At 42.8% G+C, this 19,635-nt stretch overlaps 1 protein-coding gene across 6 annotated transcripts in view; it reads right to left on the bottom strand.

The window, feature by feature from the left end:
* The window catches only part of Brd8 (Bromodomain containing 8), a 118,442-nt gene that overhangs the window by 41,180 nt on the left and 57,627 nt on the right, over positions 1 to 19,635 (bottom strand). For all 6 annotated transcript variants that reach the window (XM_055061339.1, XM_055061337.1, XM_055061338.1 and 3 more), the window contains 3 exons: positions 17,283 to 17,457; positions 12,729 to 13,000; positions 7,562 to 7,933 (listed from right to left, as the gene is read on the bottom strand). In XM_055061339.1, the coding sequence (XP_054917314.1) occupies positions 7,562 to 7,933; positions 12,729 to 13,000; positions 17,283 to 17,457 (819 nt within the window). The remainder of the gene's footprint in view (positions 1 to 7,561; positions 7,934 to 12,728; positions 13,001 to 17,282; positions 17,458 to 19,635) is intronic.

Below are 19,635 nucleotides of genomic sequence, written 5' to 3'. Positions count from 1 at the left end.
TCACTCACTCGCATGTGGTGTAAGCACATGCGTAGGTGACCTTGGGAGGAAAAGCTCCCAATTTGTACATGCAAGCTGTCATGTTTCTTCACAATCTGCAGGCTTTCCGTCTCTATTAAAAGCTCTCACAGGCTACCACATTGCGCGGGCGGCCCGCTGGCTTCTCAGACTTCGCACGCACTTTTTTCTTTGCAATAAAGGCGAGCGCTTTCCATCCATGCTTTTTACGAATGAAGTGGTGGGGTCGTGCAATTCTTAGCATGCAACAAAGACTTCTGTATGGAAGCTGTGAAGCAATTACCAAGAGGACTAGCAATAGGTTGGTGCTGCAATATTACAGACTTCGACCAGCAGGGTGGTGAGGAATCGATAAGCTCCGGACGAACTCGCTGACTGATCGCAGTATATATAATTAGATAGCAGTAGCAAAGAAATCGAATCATTATGTTTGAAAATTGACCCATAGGATACAGAGGTAGGCATAGTGCATTCTGCACACTTTGCTTCTTACCAGCGTCCTACGGATCGTCAGACACCTGAAGTGATACTATCGCAAAGAGTTGGCTGTTTCCTGTATTGTCATTAACGATGCTTTCAATCATCTAAGGTATGGTGAGAAAGAAGTTGGAACAACAATCTAAATATGAACTAATGGCACAGAGGGTAAGAGGGTACCATCATTCACAGAGGGTACCATCACAGAGGGTACCATCATTCAGTGGAACAAATCATACATAACTTATTGATTTCGTGTTTTAAAAAAACATTATAGCATTATAGATTGGGCATTCTCAAAAACACATCACACAGGTAATTGCTCTGTAAGTGACAAATTTCTTTAATTAATTTTTCAAGGCATTTGGAGCTGGCAAAAAGGCACAAGAAACATACCAGTTCATGCATAAAGTACTAGTGTGAATCGCCACCGAACGGCTTTGAACCGGCGAGCCTCTTCGAAGAGTGCACCGCACATGTTTTGCCTTCTCGGGGAGCTGACTGACGAAAGAGAGCACATCAGCGCTATGCCCTACACCGTGACTTTATTGGGACACCCGAGCGAGCGCTGTTTCGCCTCCTCAAGAATTCTTGCTCCATGGTATATACAGACGCGACAATGAGTCCATATGTGGCGAAACTGCGTCATTACAGCTCTGACGGCATCATGCACATGTGCCTGTACATATTTTTAAAGGTGAGCAGCCGCATGACAATGGCATGAGCTGCCACAGTGTGACCCAGCAGTGACGGTTGTCAGAGATCACCTTTGAAAAATAACAGAAACACAGCAGGAACAGTCACCCGTAGACGCCGACCGAAACCACAAGACACTTCTAAGCACTACCATCTTTACGACCCTTATAGGTGTCCAGGCTGCTGGCTGTGTTTTCTACAGATTAGTAGAATAAAACAAATGATACCCAAATACCCTCACACCAACATATATACTACAGTCGAATTGCATTATCCCGACCCTGCCGAGACCAAAAAGAACTGATCGAATCATCCGGCAGGTCAAATATAACAATGTGCATAAAAATGGCAAAACACATCAATTCATTTGGCAGTATTTTCAAATCAAACGCATGCTCCACTTACTATATGTCCAAAGAAGAAAACTATTTTTGAAATGACATTAAAACTCGTAAACAAAACAGAAATCTATTGCGAACATGATTTTTTAACAAAAAAAAATAAATTTGTGTCGCACAATGACGACTGGTTTTCTAGTCAGCTTAGCCGCAGTACACTTGTGTTATGCGGTAAAGCATATAAACGGCGCAAAGGGTTTCTGGTTTCATATCCGGTTTTACCCCACAGGCAATCTTTGGGCCAACTTTCTTGGGGGGAGGGGGGGGGGGGGGTGCACGTTAGAATCGGGTAAATGCTGTAATCTTTGGGCCACATTTTCTTAGGGAGAGGGGGATGTATGTTAGAATTGGGTAAATTCAGTAATTTTGTCATCGTGTAGTGCTGTGCGAATTCACGGCGACACAGTATTTGCCTTTAGTGTCCCTTTAAAATAACCCAAACTATGGCATTTCTGATACCCCCAGTGTTGCATGCATGAATCTTTCTGCAGCTCATGCTACAACATCGTCACACAGCATCACTGAAATTGGAGATTGTGAGCTACAGTTATTGCTTGAAAATCTTCCTAGGGCTGGCCGAAACTAGACGTTTTCGACAGGTGACGATATGCGTTCCAACGTATTCACTGTCCCCTAACCTCCGAGACAGACACTACCACTAAAGGAGTCCCTGCCGGGGTCACCACAGGGGTCGCTACATTTGTGTGCTGACTGACCAAGTTCTAATTGTCCGGCGCTGGCCAATTTTGGGATCACAATCACGAAAGATTGAGCGCATGGAAATTCATGGGCACTGGCCAAGACCTTAGTTTGGCATCAAATTAAGCAAAAAAATCAAATCAATGAAAATCTACTGTATATCAAGAGCACAATTTCTTTAATAAATCAAACCTTTCTAACCTTTCTATGCTTACTTAACAATTAGGTAGGCACAAAACGGCTATCACTATCTCACGGATTAGCGTAGAGATGACTGTGTGACGTAATTGCATGAGACAGCCAGGTATAAAACACTTTTGTGTTAAAGGGACACTAAAAACAAATATTATTTCAAGGTGAAGTCGTAGATTGGTGCTCGAGAATGTCTAAGGTGACAACATTATTGCAAACAGAGCTTTAGTAATGGAGAAATTGAGGTAAATGTGGGACACAATTAGCGACTGTGCCCCGACATTCGGCTACAGGCACCTTGACATAGCCACTCCCCATTTTAATTCTGTCATTAACACTCAACCAGTCGTAACAAAAAGATAATTGCATTGCTTTGTAAGACGGAAGAAAATGCTACTTGTCCAGTTCTAGTCGATGTATAGAAAAAAGAACTCATTGACGTTACCCTTGACACTGACACAGGCTGTCGAAAGGTTTCATTTTCACTCGACTCTACGCCGCCTGCACTTTCACGTTTCAGTAGTTTTGTCATCGCGTAGTGCTGTGCTGGTTTTGCTGGCTTGCGAAACTCACAGAAACTGCAAGTAACTTAGAATTCCACATCCATTTGATGTCACGGGATGCCCAAACTGTGCACGGCATTTGACTAAGAGCAGCTGAAGCAGCAAATCCAATATAATCTGTCTTGAATCGACTCCATGGCCACGCATTTGTGTTTTGCACAAAAAAAAACGTAGCGCCGTCTGTCAGGTGCCGTTTTACTCACTGACGGCAGTAAAGAGTGGTGATGGCATATGCAACGGCACCACTCCCTGCTCGGGGGCAGGCAATCTGAATTGCGCTAAAGGTATGCAGACCCTTCGGACGCGATTTGCTCCTCAATTAAGTCTTTTCTTGGCAAGAAACCAGTGCTGCAAGGTCTCTGAAATATTTTAACAGCCCATGGCGACATAGTATTTGCCTTTAGTGTCCCTTTAAAATAACTCAAACTATGGCATTTCTGATACCCCCAGTGTTGCATGCATGAATCTTTCTGCAGCTCATGCCACAACATCGTCACACAGCATCACTCACGCTTACACTACACTAATAAACTGAACATGACTAGACATCTCCTAATGTGATATGAGGAATACTGTTGTGATTATGATATTCCTCATGAGGTCCTTCAGGTTGCTAAAAGGCAACAACAATTACCCCTTGGTGCGAGTTCATATAGTTATGTGATTGGGCATTGGCACCTCTAAAGAAAAATGACACCCCACACAAACACATCAAACAAAAGTTCCATGCTCTTCAGGATAAATATCAAAATTACATGGAATTTTACACTGATGGCTCTAAAACAAATGGACATGTGGGTGTAGAGGCCATGAAAAAAAGTGGAAACAAGTATTCGATTACCACCGCATGACTCTGTTTACACGGCCGAAGGGTACGCAATAAGAAGTGCACTTCAAAAGATCATCGCTGACAAACACGAAAACACACTCATATACACAGATTCTTTAAGCACACTGAAGGCTCTACATGTGAAATCGGAATTTGAACCACTGTTAGGGGATATTTTAAACATGGTAACGTCAAACAAATATGGCAGATCAATTAGGTTTTTCTGCATACCAAGCCATGTTGAGATACTGGGTAATGAAGCAGTGGATAGATGTGCATCGATGGCAGCATACAAAGAAATAACAAACACAAGACTTCCATATAAAGATAGTATTCATGCAATTCAGAAGGCTTTGAGGTCAAAATGGCAACACGAATGGGACCACTGTACAAGCAACAAGCAACATCTTACTAAACCCGTAATTGGCAAGTGGAAGTTCTGCAGTCACCAGCAACCGTTCTGTGAGGTGATCTTATGTCGACTTCGGGTTGGACACACACATCTTACACACAATTTTCTCCTTCAAAAATAAAATTCGCCATCTTGCAAGAAGTGCCATGAACCTCTTACAGTGATACACATTCTTATGACATGTCCACAGATCGAAACGAGATGGAAGCTTTTACACAACCTGTAACATTTACATATACCTTCACACACTGCCCTATTACTGGCAGATGACGTGCTAGTGCCATTTACTAACCTGTTCGACTTTTTTAGAGACGACAGGTTATTTACACCAACTATAATCTAACACAGGTTTACTTGCTTTAACATTGCGTTTTCTATTGTCTTGTGACTGGCACACCATGGCCTTAGTAGCCTTTGTGCCATTAAACCCGAATTAAGAAACCATTTTCAAAAAAGGTCCATGTCTAGTCTCCGGAAGTCTTATGGAGGGGAGAGACTGAATCCAAGTCCCACATTGCAATGCATTTTCATTCATTTGTTGTAGCAACTTCACCAACATTGTAGAAAACATTTCATTTTTGCTACAATGTCAAGTTCATACGTTTTCTCCTTTAAATATAACATCTTCATACCATCATATGTGCTCCCACGAGGTGCCTTAGTGTTATACCATCAGTGTTTGATGTTTTTCATTCAACTTTCAATTCATTGAAATTATATGTCAGGTTTGCCTTGTCATCCATTAAGGTAGTGCCTAGGGCTTTTACACTTTGATTGCCTTTTTACACTTATTTTAGCCACATAATAAATTTTACTCTTGGTTTACATGTGCCAAGGTTTTCTATTCCTATGCGTACGTTACTTTTGTCTGTCTGGGCATGCTCTTCTATAACCTTGAGCATATGCCTCCAAGATATTAACATATTTCTGAATAGATTGTGACTATTGAAGTCACAGTATCCTTGGAAAACATGAAGTAGAACATTATGCAGTGTGCATCCATGCATAAAGCATGGGCCATGTGGAAACAAATTGTTCAATAGCAGCATATGTACGCCATCCCAAATTCTGGATTTGTCAAGGCAGCTGATGAGGTGCTCACACAAGGATCACAGCATGAAAGGTTTCCCGTATTTAACTAGTGCGCTGGCCTTTTGCGTTTTTGTACCACTAGTATAGTTGTACTATACACTGTATTTTCTTTACGTTCCACAACATTAAGAGCAACTCACTGAAATTATTCATTTTAAAGCTTGTTTACTTGTGTTCAGGATGCCCCCTTTTGTTCTCTTTTGGTTACTTTGACTTCCTACCAATATAGCTCATTTTAACATTGACTTACGCAGCCTTTTTTCAACACCTCGGAACCTGTCTGTTTTGTCTTGTGCTGTCAGCAATGCTGTACAAAGCAAACCAATGTGAGCAAAGTAGGCAGGAATCAAAGAAAAAACAAAATGTTGTCCACCTTTCTTCCATGCAGAGGAATAAACATGGATCAGGGAGTCCCACACAATTTGAAACATGACCTTCCAAGTTCCAGCATGCCCTCCTTGCAACCCAAATTGACACCATCAAAAAGTATATGCATGACTGAGTTAACAAGACCACTTTGATATAAGTTTCTGCTATGTAAATGAAACATGCATCTCTTATTGAATCCAGCACTTTTTGTCAGGGGGCAAGTGAAATGACCTTGTCATTTGTACAGTCGAGCCTGCTTGCAAAATTTCACTTAAAAAAGTGTTTATCATTGGCTAATAAATTTATAAAACGCATAGAGAAGGCTTTCCAATAAACTCGCTCGCCACACTAGTCTGGCAAGTATTAATACTGAGAGGATTGTACGTGGTGCAACAGCACCATAAATGGCGAGATATGCACGGAGAGCCCTGCAAGCATGCACAGCTGAGTGTTGGCAGGAGAGAATGTTGGTTAAAAGGGGAGTGCTAGCAGCGTTCTTAGGGACTGTTCCAAATTTCAAAATAGCCTACCTTGAATGACGGATCTTTCAGTGCCATGCACATCCAGAGGGACCATGTGGGCATCTGCACATGGCTAACTTTTTCTTCAGTTTTTATTTTTCGCTGGCTCTCAGGAAGCCTCCTTTGTTATTTCCTCACAGGTTCAGAGCCAATGTCGGTTCACTGCGACCAACAGCATTGGCGACGCCTAAGAAATTTGTGCCATGTTCACGATGTTCAGGTATCCTCGACTTTATTGTAGCCAAATTTAAAAGTATAGAATTCATGGAATTATACAACCACGTTCACAGTTTGTTTAGACACATTAGTGCACCAAACTCCTATACATTTACTATGCTAAACTATGTGAAGCAAACGTATACAAAGCCTGAAAAACCTGTTGAAACGTTGGGTCTTTCCTGCTGAAGCAGTCTTTAATTACCAAACTGCACGAGCAAACAGCACAGGTGTTTTTTGAAGATCAAGCAGTGACCCTGCACCTTGCTGACTCCTTCATATGCTGCTCGAAGTGCTGTGGGGACACTTAACTCTCACATACCGACGCGCTTCTTTCTCCCACAACAAGTGGACCACAGCAGGAACACAGTTACATCAGCTATGATGCAATAGCACTAGTGCTCCACTACTGGTCTCTCCTAGGAGGACTTGTACAAACACACAAGGAACTTTTCCTCCTCTTTGGCTCTGTGGTATCACATGCACAGAGACATGTACCATGTGCATGCCAGCTAGTTTCACAGGACTATCCTGTGGACGATTTTTGGCTTTCAGGGCATAATACCAGCATGGCAAAACATTTGCTCACCCAAGCTAATTCCAATGAAGAGTGAATTATTCAACATTTGATATCACCAGTTGCCAAGTCAAACGTCTTCAAATCCTTAAGCATTGCTCATTTGAAAAAGTACTCCTTGAATCTTGCTTAGCTTGTAGTTTCCTTTCTTCCCAACAGCACGACGCACTGTGTTCGGCTTGTATCACATGTGCACTAACAAGCACTAGGCCTGGCAGTTTGAAAGGCAGCATTGTACACCACGATAGTTCAACTCACACAGGGCAAGTCCAGTTATAATGAACCTCTCTTATGGTGAACATTTTTCACACTACAAAGGAGTTCATTGTAAGCAGGCTCGACTGTATTACGTATTTTGTAAATTGAACAATTTCTGTTCGTGTGAAACAACTTATACAATTGCATGTGCATTAAATTCGACACTATTGCACAAGCGGCAATCAAAGCAATGACAAACCTTTCATTCATCTAAGTGCAGGAAAAGAAAGGAATGGCCTCTCACCCTGTATCTGCTCATCCTTTTTCAAAGCCACATCAGGGGATTCTGGTGTCAAATCATCATCATTGTTCTCGGATTTCAAAGCATCCTTGACTGAGTCAGACTCATCGGCTACAAGCTGCTCATCCACGTCGTCCTTGTCGTCCTTGTCCTTTGACTCGGACTCCGAGCATACAGGTTCAGCCGGGATCTCCAAGGCCTCCTTGGCGCTCTCACTCTCAGGCTTTGTCTCCTGGTCAGCGCCTGTGCCATGCTCAGGGTCTGACTGTACACTCTCTTTGTCGTCATCCACATTGATGCTGGATGAGAGGGAGTCTTCAATTACAGTTTCAACGACCATTTCCTCTGATGCAACTGTCTCCACCATAGACTCGGCTGCACAAAAAAAGAAATGGTAAATTAGATAAACACATTGTTAGCAAGTCATTAAGCTCAGCAAATGAAACAGGCAACCGAAAAGAAAAGACTAGTCTGCATACATTCCGTCCGGTGCGAGATCGGAAAGGGCAAGCACTTGACAGAGTCAGTGGTCTGACTCTCGCATCGTTTGATTACAAGTGCACAGCGTGCTGCTCACATGAGGGCTGTTTATTTCAGCCATATACTAGTGTCATAATTATAGCGATGCGATTGGCCAAAGCTGTTTTGAAGCAGCGTTCTAGAGCATCCAAAAATGCATCTTGGAGCAGAAAAACTGGCTTTTGGAGCATATATAGGGACATTTAAAAAGGGGAAAAATTCCCTTTGAGAGAAGTAAAAGAGTTCATTGTTTTGCTTCTCTCAAAGGCAATAAGCCAATTTTATCAGGAAACAAGCACATTTTTACCAGGAAACATTTAGCTCATAATAATGCTGTGCTGAAACATGTGAATCCCATGTATGATGATGAATTAATGACAATGACAGAATGATGGGAACAGTATGACAATGAGTGTGTGAAGACGATGGTATGACAAAAATCTGACCACTACAGTATCAAAATGGTAGTATGACCACAAGCTTCTCTAATGTCTATTTTAGCTTTCCAGTTTGCAGGAGGCTGGGTGTGAGAATGGTAGGAAATGTAGAAGTGTGCATAGAGACAAAAGTTTGAGGAACTTGGCCACCGAAGAGCGTTAGGAGCATGCAATGCTCGCTCGCTAAGCTACATCAGCCACAAGTTGAAAAACAGCAGCAGTGCAACAAAGAGAAACAAGCTCAGTAGCACACGCAACAAGTTCCCAGTCCTGCGTGACTGTAGAAAACTCCATCAAACATCAAAATTTAAAAATTTGAAGTGCATCTTTAAGGAATTTGACACCTTGTTATGAGCACACAAAATGGTCATTGCATGATGTGTAAGAAAAAATGGTGATGTCGTACTGGCTGTCCTAATTAGTTCAATGTTCATTTTTTGTTTTTATTTATTAATACTGTCAGCCCCCAAAGAGGCTATTACAGGAGCAGGTCAAGTAAAAAAAGAAATACACAAAAAGAATAGCAACTAGCACAAGCAAGGACAACTTTGATGGAAACAGCAGCAATGAAAAAGCAGGTATGCGTGATGACAATGCAACCACAAAGATCCCCTAAAAGATGTACACAGCAGTCTATCGAAATAGTGTTGAAATAAAATTCAATTCTAAAGTCTTTTTGCTTCAACAAAAACTCGGACAAGGAGTCTAGCCCTGAAGATTGCTAATGGCCGAACCTTCATATAACAAATTATTGGATTTACAGTCAACAAAAAATTTTTTGGACATGCCCAATACATCGGACACACCCCAAAAGCGGATGCCTTCGCATCACTGCCATGTACCTTAGCGGCAATGTCTAACAATGACTGAATTCCGTACACTCAAACCATTTGCTGCGATATTTTTCCGACTTTTTGCCGTGGCTGAAGGTCCAAAATGGCACAAATCGAAACCAACACCTCCACCACTTTGATTACCCCAGAGCCTTGAACCAGTGTTCTCACACGTAAATTCACTGATAGCTGTAGCTAGCCATAGACGTAGCCATTAGCATTTGGCCACACACTGTTTTGTATGTTTGGCATACTTGCCAAAACCTTGAACATTAAAATTTATAAAAATCTCACATACATAAAGAGGAGAACATGGAGGGGTGGGGACGCAACCATTTTTTTATTAAATGCTGGTAGCCACCGTATATCAAAGCGTAAAATCAGTTCTTGTGGAAGCTAAGAGGCAGCAGCACAATTGTTTTTTAAGGTGTAAGCCTTTAGTGGCTCATGAGTGTCTGGGCGCAGTCCATGGTGGACGCAGGAAAGCGGTGATCACCGGCGAGGGAAGTAAGGAGAGGAGGTGCCATACCAGTAGCGCTGTGCGAGTGGGTGCGCGGGAAAGCGCGGACATGCACGTGGGGGTGCGCACACATCGGCAACAAACCTTGCAGCCATATGGCTGTGATTGCATGCCATGCTCGCGGCCATGGCGGCGTCCATTCGCAGAACAGTTCAGACAATGACAACAGAGGCAGACATAGATAGGCTTTCGCCTATCGCAGTTTAGCTCAGCAAAGTGCCCATAGATTTTCTGCTATAAACGGCCGTTTCTTTTTAAAGCCATAAGAGGTTGCAAAACCTCCAGAGTGCCTCTAGGAAGAGCTCCATCAGGGTGTCTACCAAGTTGACATTTCCAAATTCCCCGAGTTTTCCAGGTTTTTCATGAGTGCCTTTGCAAAATTCCCTGAATGACACAGAACCTTGTCTTATGTCAAGACGGGCTGACACCATGTCGCCCAATGCTGTCACTCTATGGTAAGCATATTAAAAATTAAAAAAAAAAAAAAAAACGATTTAATCCAGTGTGACTAATAGAGATTAGAGTTCATTTCATTTAAAAAGAAAACAGAAGGGAGGGGTTAGTAAAATGTCCAGCGAATAAATTATCTTCGAAAAAAGTGGTAAAGCCCATTGCAAATCAAGTCGAACATCTTCAAATACGAATAAAAAGAGATGCATACAAAAGCAAATCTTTTCTAATATGAGCTATATCTATCAAATGATATCAAGCTCATTGGTATAAGGCCCCAAACAATGTCAGAAGTGAGATTCTCTCTCAGTAGCTGGAAAGTCAACCTCACCTGTCCTGACATACTCTCAGCCCGCGCACAGCGCCTCAGTGTCGCGTTTCACTGCTTTAAAATTTATTTTTGTTGGATGAGGGATACCTGCATCTTGGCGTCAGCCACCACTTTGTTTTTTGAGCTCAAGCACCTTCAAAGAAGCAGTGGCACACTTCTTTTCCATTCGTTCCTCAATGCATCGGTCCTTTCTGATCTTGTACTTCTTCCACCTCACATTTGCCCCATGGACCATTTGAAGCATCCTCTTGGTCAGTTGTACAGTTAACGTCCGATTTCTCGAACTTCCTAGGGGCCGCGAAAACGTCAGAAAAATCGGGCAGGCCAAGAAAATGAATGCATGTCTTTTACTGCCCTTAAAGAGACACTGAAGGCAAATACTAAGTCATCGTAGACTGTCTAAATACCATTCCAGAAACCTCGCAATGCTTGTTTCGTGCCAGGGAAACACTTAGTTTACGAGAAAATTGCATCTGAAGGGTCCGAATACCTTTTTCAAAATTCAAACCTTCCGCCACCCAACCGGGGGAGTGGTGACGTTGAATACGCCATCACCACCCTTTGCTGCAGTAGGTGAGAAAACGGCGCCCGACAGAGGGCGGTACTGTGCCAAGACAGAGCGGTGTATTCACCGCTGCAACTGCTTTTTATTCAAGTGGCGTAGACCGTTTGGGCATACCGCTACATCACATAGAAGTTGAGTTCTCTGCTACTTGCAGTTTGTGCGAGTTTCACGAGCCAGCAAAGGCAGCGCAGCACTACGCAATAAACTACTGAAACACGAAAGCATGGGCAGCGCAGAGTCGAGCAAAACAAAACCTTTCGACTGCCCACGTCATTGCCAGCGGTAATTTCAACAAATTCTTGTTTCTAAAAATGAAATAGAACTGGACAAGAAGCATTTTATTTAGTCTTATAATAAAATACAAGGATGTTTTTTGCAACAAGTGGTTGAGCACTAGTGACAGAAATTAACTGAGGAGTGCTTTCGTCATTGGCCAAGTGCTTCTATGTCCCGGGGGGTCTCTAATCATGTCCTGCATTTACCTCAATTTCTCGATTGATTAATGCCATTCCAGATCTGCGGCCACAGCAAAAAGTCCGAAAAATCAAATGGCAAATGGTTCTTGCATCCGAAATATCATACGTCCTCATAGATTGACCCTATGGAGTACGGGTGCCGCGAAGCTGTCCGAATTATTGGGCATGTCCCAAAAATCGGACCCCCGCAACATCAGTCATTGACTGTACACTGGAAACCCCTCCAGCCAAAGACACGGCGTCAGAGAGATTTGTTACGATTCTTCACTGTTACTCGAGTCAGTATTAGCATGACTTTCGTTCCCTTTCAATAAAAATACAGCTAATTTTCCCTGATAGAAGCATAAGTTCCCCGAATTTTCCTTGACTATTCAAGATCCCTGAGAATTCCCGGTTTTCCCGGTTCGTAGACACCCTGTCCATACTAAAGAGGACCATTTTTTTTTTTTTTTTATTGTTTGGTTGTCACCGTACATGTGCATCAGTGACCATTTGGGACTGGTTTTCACCACTGTACATGTACAGCAGTCACCCTGAAAGGGTAAACCATCACCATCTACACAGCATTAAATCAAGAGATACCAGCCACACATAACTCAAAATCTAACCCTAACAACAAAAACAATTTCATTACATCAGTGAAAAACATCATAGAGTGGTGCCTTGTCATTGCTAGTGCCCTTTCTGCTCAAGGAAACGAAACAAAAAGAATGTTCACACATATCATTCCCACATGCAATCGTGGTGGCTTTTATATTTTCATGCACAATTTGGCTGCGATCTATGACACAATAGACAAGGGCCCACAAACACAGTCATGACAATGAATGCCAAGGTGTCCACTCGTGACATTTTAGAAGACTAAATACTATGGTCTAAGCAGCAATTATTCAAGCTAAACAGTGTGTTTGCAAACTTGCTTAGTTCACACAAGTCCATCTTAAAAGACAACCATCCTGTTGTCTGTGTGTTTATCCTCGTCGCATATCTCTCAAGACTGGAGTGTTTGAGGGCAAGTCAGCAGCTCGAGTTTGCTTACCTTCAGCTGGGGAAATTGCCTGGTCTTCATCTTCCTCCAAGTCTTCTTCCTTAGGCTCAACTTTAGCTTCTACTTCATTGGGTGACGTATCTTCAGCTACATCCTCAGTTACCTCCATAGGCTCCTCAGTAGCAGGGAATGGGTCTGGTTCCTCAGATTCCACTGTCTCAACAGGTGGAATTTCACAGGGTGTCTCAGAAGACTCTGTGGTCAGTGGTGTTGCCACTTCTTCCACAGTCAGCTTCACAGGTGATGACACCAAGCCTGGCACACTGCAAAAACAAGACCACTCACTTGATCCAGCTCACACATGCTGTCACCATGCAAACGAACTCGTACGAACACTACAACTGCTCCGGAAGAACGGTAACCTCACGATCACCAAAATTCGGCATCAGCTTCTGACCCTTAATATATACGATTACCTAAGTTATATGCAACCAATTCTGTACCATCTTAGAGCAAACCTACCTGTAGCTATTTTTAGGCAATTCAGCTACTTAAAGAAAAAGCAGGAAGACATTATGGCACACAGCAGCTAGATTACTAAATACTGTATTAATTATATTTGTCCAGAAAGAACAGCCACAGCAGAGCAACACAAGTCCTCAAAAAGACAAACATAAAGCATCTTGTATTACACATCTGGCCAAAAAATTCAATCCTCAAGTTTAAGTAGAACTTGGCTAATCAAGCTATTTTTGTCATTTATGGAACTAATTGGATGAAATTTGGAATGTGAATGTCATTTATTACACTGTAGTCAGATCTGAAATAAATTCTGAGCTATAGTACCTGATTAAAAACAGTTGGCACACTTTAATTGTCATCTGCGAAATTAACATCACAGAAATTGCTTACGATTTTGGTGTCAATGTTTACAAAGCCATATTTTGTGCTATAAAGCAACTTAATTATTTTTTACTGCAGAATAAGCAAAAGAAAAAAATTCTTAAACCTTATTATGCATATTGCCTAACAAATTACTTTTGCAAAAGGTAAATCATAACATTATTTATAGTATGCAGACAAAAATAGACAGCTTTATTGCACTCCCCAATGCTTCAGGACTTCAGGAAATTGCACACCTCAATGCTTCAGGAAAGAAAGACAGCCGATTTCAAGCATTCTTTCGACTCTGAACTCAATTACAGTGACTGCCATATTCTTTTTGCTCGCCTGCTGTCTCCAAAATAATCACGCTCACCCACTAGAAGGAAATGAGCAAGAACTTTAAGGCCAAAACATTTCAACAACTAATATCATGAGCAAAACGGCGCAGTACCACCAAGATTTCAGTCAAAATTTTTTTTTTTTTTTTCTGTCAAGGAGACAGCCCAAGGCAGAGGGTTCTTGGAATGAGGAATCCTCCCACCTAGGGTGATCTGGGTTCTGACTCGGATAACCATTTCAGAAAATAAATGTTTAGTTCTCTCTCTCTCTCTCTATTTGCACTTGGCAGCTGTGAATTGTGTGACATACTATGTAAAAACTGTAAGGTGTTGTTGAAATGATGTTCTTGGCAGTGACTCCACCAATGCTTTCGACACTGTTTTCTATCAACTGCCACACTCTTTAATGTGGGTTACGTGCCATGTCAACATCGCCATTGTCATCTACACTTCTTCTCTGCTGTTAATGCTGTCTTCGTGAGCATAACAACTAATGGATGCATATTAGCATGACATGGAAAACAGACTTAAGAAGGAGGGAGAAGAAAGGAACAGAGAGTGCTACATCGGGATGACATCACACCAGCTTACGGCAACAGTTATCGCCGCTGTTCCTTCTCCTCGAACTCCCTCTCTAACCGTCTCGCACAACGCCTATATTAATACGCATAAAAGCAATAAACGTTGTCTTGGCCCAGCCACCGCTGTGTATGGTGCGGATTCTTTAGTGGCGATGAGGACGGGATGACAACGGGCAGCCCTCTTAGTACGCCGCAGCCTTCGCCACCATGGGAGGATGTGCCAGCCTGCCGCAGTTTCACGAGACAAGCGACAAGTGGCCAGCTTACCAAGTTCGACTGGAGGCCTTCTTTGAAGGCAATGGCGTCACGGACAACAAGAAGAAGTGGGCCCTGTTGGTTGCAGCACCGACGACTCACACCGTGGATTTACTTAGTGGTCAATGAGCGACAGACAAGGTGAACAAACTTTCTTACGCCCAAGTAGTAGCTTTGTTGCAGCAGCACTTTTCACCGACTAAACGAAATAGCACAGTCTTACAAGTTCTTTACACACGACCAGCTGCCAGGTGAACCTGTCAAAAATTTCACAGTTGCCATTTGTCAAATAGCGGACACATGCAATTTCGGTGCAACATTCGATCGAATGCTGCGAGATCACATTGTCTGTGGGCTGCAAAGCGCAGGAGTGCATCGACAGTTGCTTGCGAAGCCGCAGCTCCCGAGGAGTGAAGCAGAAGAAATCTGCTATCAGCCGAAATGGCAGAAGTGAGCGCGCAGCAGATAAGGAGCCACACCACTGAAGGAAGCGTACATGCGATGGGAGGACAGTCATATCGCCCAAGAAACCGGCCACGGATTATTTTGTGCAACCACTGCAGAGCGAAAGGGCACGAACCAGAGGATTGCCGGTTCCGTTCGGCTACACGCTTCAAGTGTCAACAGCAGGGTCATATCGCCCGAGCCTGTTTCCGTCGAGAGAGAGAGTTTATTGAAGGGCCACCAGGGCTATCGCGTCAGGTAAATACCCTATCGTCTCGGGAGGAGAGCACATCTGTGGGCATGGACGGTATATTTGCGTTGGAAGCAGCGGACAGTCATGTCAGCCACTTTGGCATCACGCAATCCATTGTACGCACATTGAATTGTGGGGGCGTTCCAGTGGAGATGCAGGTCGATACAGGGTCACCAGTGTCGGTCATCACGTGACCCACCTATGAGCAAAACAAAACAGTGTGGCCCAAGCTGCGTGATTCGCCATTGAAACTGACTTGCTTCCTGGGAAGGCTTCCCATTTGGGGACAACTCAAGCTCAAGGTTTCGTGCAGAAACCGGTCGACGGACATTCCTCGGTTGCTCCGGCCTCAACCTGTGTGGACGCAAGCTGATCCAGGCGTTCAACATGTTGGAGGTGCCAGACGACAGGTGAGCGTATGCCTTTCGTAGGGATGGACAATGCTAACGTGCACCGTTTGGTAACAGAATTAATGTGCACCGTTTAACGTTAACGTGCACCGTTTGGTAACAGAACACTACCCTTACGGCCAATCTTTTTTAATCTGCGAGAGATGTTACAAAAATATGGTATGACTACCGGCCTCTCTCGTTCATTATTTCTTACTTGGGCTTCTGTGTCATTATCCTTCTTTATCTGCTTTAACAGCTTTTCAGCTATAGCTGACAGTAATGTAGCCGGGTATCCGGCACACAAAAGTTGGTCAACTTGACCTGCAAAAGTGCGCTGCATGGCATGATGACAGGATTTCCTGAGGTCATTAGTAAGACACAGATTACTGATGCTTCGCTTAACCTGCTTAGAATGGGCTGAGTCAAATGATAAAAGAGGTTTTCCGCTTCTTGGTTCGTACATCCAGCATACATGGTAACGCGAAAGAAGTCAATTGAGCTAGTTAGATGTATGAGTGCCAGATCTGTGAAGTATCCATTTGTTACGATTCCTTTCTGTTATTAGAGTCAGCATTACCACGACTTTTCCCTGATAGAAGCCCAAATTCCCAGAGTTTTCCCCCCAAGTATTTCCAGACTACTCAAAATCCCTGAGAATTCTCGGTTTTCCCGCTTTTCCTGGCTGGTACACACCCTGTCTGAACATATAACGTCGGCTCACAGGCATCTCTAAAGCATACCAACCTGTTAATAGAATGGCGAGTTATATTGGACGGATTGCTTGATTTACTTTATTTCCTTTGATTTGGCCACTCAGTATTTGCCACTGGGCATTTTCCCATTCCTGGCCAATCCTCCAGGATGAGAATGTCCCACTACCATTCCTACATAAAACTCATCAAACCAAACCAAGAAAGTCTGAGTAGTATCACACAGGCATCACCAATGGACCTGCACTCAATATCAACAGGGCCAGACTGAAGAAGTACCAGAAGAAAGAGAAGGCATAGTTGTTTAATAAGAACTATTGTGGAAAACAAACATGTACACATGCAACTGTGTATTACGTATATATGTGTATCCATTACTACATAACATGATATGCTGAGGGATGTTTACAAAGCTATCGCTATACTAATGAGACTTTGGTTCTACTGGAATTTTTTAACTCCAAAGCACTGACCTCTCTGCTCTCATGACCACTCCAAATAGCACTACAGTCGCGGGAGAGAGGACAAATTTCAGGAGCTTGCAGTCTCAGTGCAGGCTTAACGTAAGTTATTCAAATATTGCCCAAATGTACCAAAGAAGCAGGTTGTACCTGTTGGTGCAGTTTGACGCAATTGGCACAGCAACCATATCACAGTAAGCAGACCCAGTCAGACCATTTCCTAGTTCGTAAGTGCTGCATGCAGTTCAAAGCTAGACATTGATCAGGGAAAAAAAAAATGAGTTACCTGGCATCATCAACTGTGGTATCCATACTGTTGCTGCTCTCCAGGGGTGAGGAAGTGGTTGCTTGACTTGCAACAGGTGACGAAACTGATGGGGACGCAGTCAGGAATGGCAGTGAAGGAAGGCAACCACCAGGAGTGCTAGGGGGTAGTTCCAGCAGCTTAGATAGTGTTGGGGCTGTAGGAATAAAGTAGAAGCAAAATAAATATAAAAAATTTAGAATAAAAGAAGCGCTATGGGCAGATTCAGGTACAAGTGCGCAAAGGCATTGCGCATGCAAGCATAAAAACACTATACACACCACATACTAAATGCCTGCAATATCGGATATAGAAAGTACACCACACAAGCAAAATGCACATATCCAGGATATTTCTATACATTCCTCAGCACCACCAATTGTAAAAACTGACACTACTGCACCAAAATCACCCAAAAACTGCAGTCATAATCTAGCAATGTTCATTGCCCATTTCTCGCTATTTCTTGCTCATCTAACAAATTGTAAAAACCTTTCGCAAAGCTCTGGCTTACAAATTCATTCATGAGGTTCTACACACACACACACACACAGAGATATATAGATATATATATATATAAAGGAAAGGGCATCAAGGTGAGGGGAGCATAACATGCATGGAGGTAGGAAAGAACTAGGAGAGAGCATTGCACAACATGCAATCATGTCGCTGTAAGTTTTAGTGTCTTTCTCCACCAGGCTAGCCCCGCTCGGCGCACGCTCTTCCGAAAACTAGGGGTATGCGAAAACCAAATAGTAGATTTCGAATTGCATATCGAATCAAATCAAGAAAAAATACAGCTGAATATTGAATGATATATCAGAAACTTTTTCCCAAAAATTTAATACTTACAAATCTTGGGCAAAAAAAAATTTGGTGTTGCACATGCTCGGGAGTCTCCTAGCATTGCATAACAAGAATGTAGCAAGCTATCCGTAACTTAAGTAACCTATTAAGTAACCTATGTAATGCCCATAAGGGCCTTTAGGGTATCTGAATAAAAAAAGTACTTAGAAATCGAGATATACAGTATGGCCTACTCTTAATAAAGGAAATACCAAATTAGTATGCCAGCATTGATTCCAGCCCAGCTGCATGACAGACAAAAGGACCGCACATCACGTGACTCGATCACTGCTTCGCACGCAGCCAGAGCTGACAGTAAAGCATAGGCACTGTCTGTGCCGTCCCATTGTCAGGTTCGGTGTTATTGCCATATGACAAAGATGGTGAAATCTGGAAGGTCACCGTAAGTTTGTGCAGCACTTGCTAGGGCAACATCGAGCACGAGGGACTCCACGGTGCACATGACACTTTAGACATGTGGCACTGCATGGGTCTCTATGCCAAAAAGTAGACATTCAATTTGTGAATCACGTTATTCAAATATTCACTATTCAATTTTATTCGGTAATATTCGAGTATTCGCACACCTTTACCGAAAAAAGAATAGGTGAGAGAGCAATGTGTGGCTGCCACACTATCACGTTCACTAGGACAAGTTTTGTGGACTAGCTATCATACAAAAATGGATGCTTATTGCAAGCTACTGGTGTAAATATAAATGCAGAAAAGAGGAATAACAGACATCCTGAGAACATTTTTCTCGGGAGCAAATAAGGGCCAAATTCAGGAAGCATCCCAACAATGAAAATTTAGCTTTTGCATCCTTGATGGCCCCTTGGTACCCATTCCCAAAACTATTCTCGCATGAAGTGTTGGAACCTTTAGACAGATGACAGCGCCAAACAAATGCGATAAATGCGACCCTTTACTGTGGGAATGCATTTTTGCACACATCACAAAGTGGGAAGTATATATTCCACAGTACTACAAAGGGTTATATGGGAAGAAAGTGCATTTGACCACTTTTTGCACATTGATATTGTTATAGTGGCAAATAATATGCAGTCTCACGTTCCAACAGATTTCGCTGATGCAGGAGTGCAGTTTAGTGACGCTTCACTGTCGAGATATACAAAGTATGGTGAATCCTATGGGCATTCGCCGGGGTTATAAAAATATTTATTTGGGGGGAGAATTTCATCTCTCGCTTTCGTTATCACGGGGTTCAACTGTAGAACTGAGCAAAACAATCTTTACATTATACGAGCCCTTAACTGTGCATCAGTGGGATATATATCCCAGCTGAGCAAGAATTTTTGTAGCCGGCATGAGCCTTTCTTTATTGCTGCCACTTATGCGGTTTGTGACAAGTGAAAGCATAGGTTACCACCAGCATGCCACAGAGATGAAAAAAAAATAGCTGAAGCTAGGTAATGTAGGTGTAGATGGAATGGACAAATTGGAGGACAATTGTGGACACTTTTGTTGC

Source organism: Dermacentor andersoni, chromosome 1, assembly GCF_023375885.2.
Source record: "Dermacentor andersoni chromosome 1, qqDerAnde1_hic_scaffold, whole genome shotgun sequence".
Lineage (NCBI taxonomy): Eukaryota > Metazoa > Arthropoda > Arachnida > Ixodida > Ixodidae > Dermacentor > Dermacentor andersoni.
Note: the sequence above shows the minus strand (reverse complement) of the source record. Positions and strands in the feature narration are given on the sequence as shown.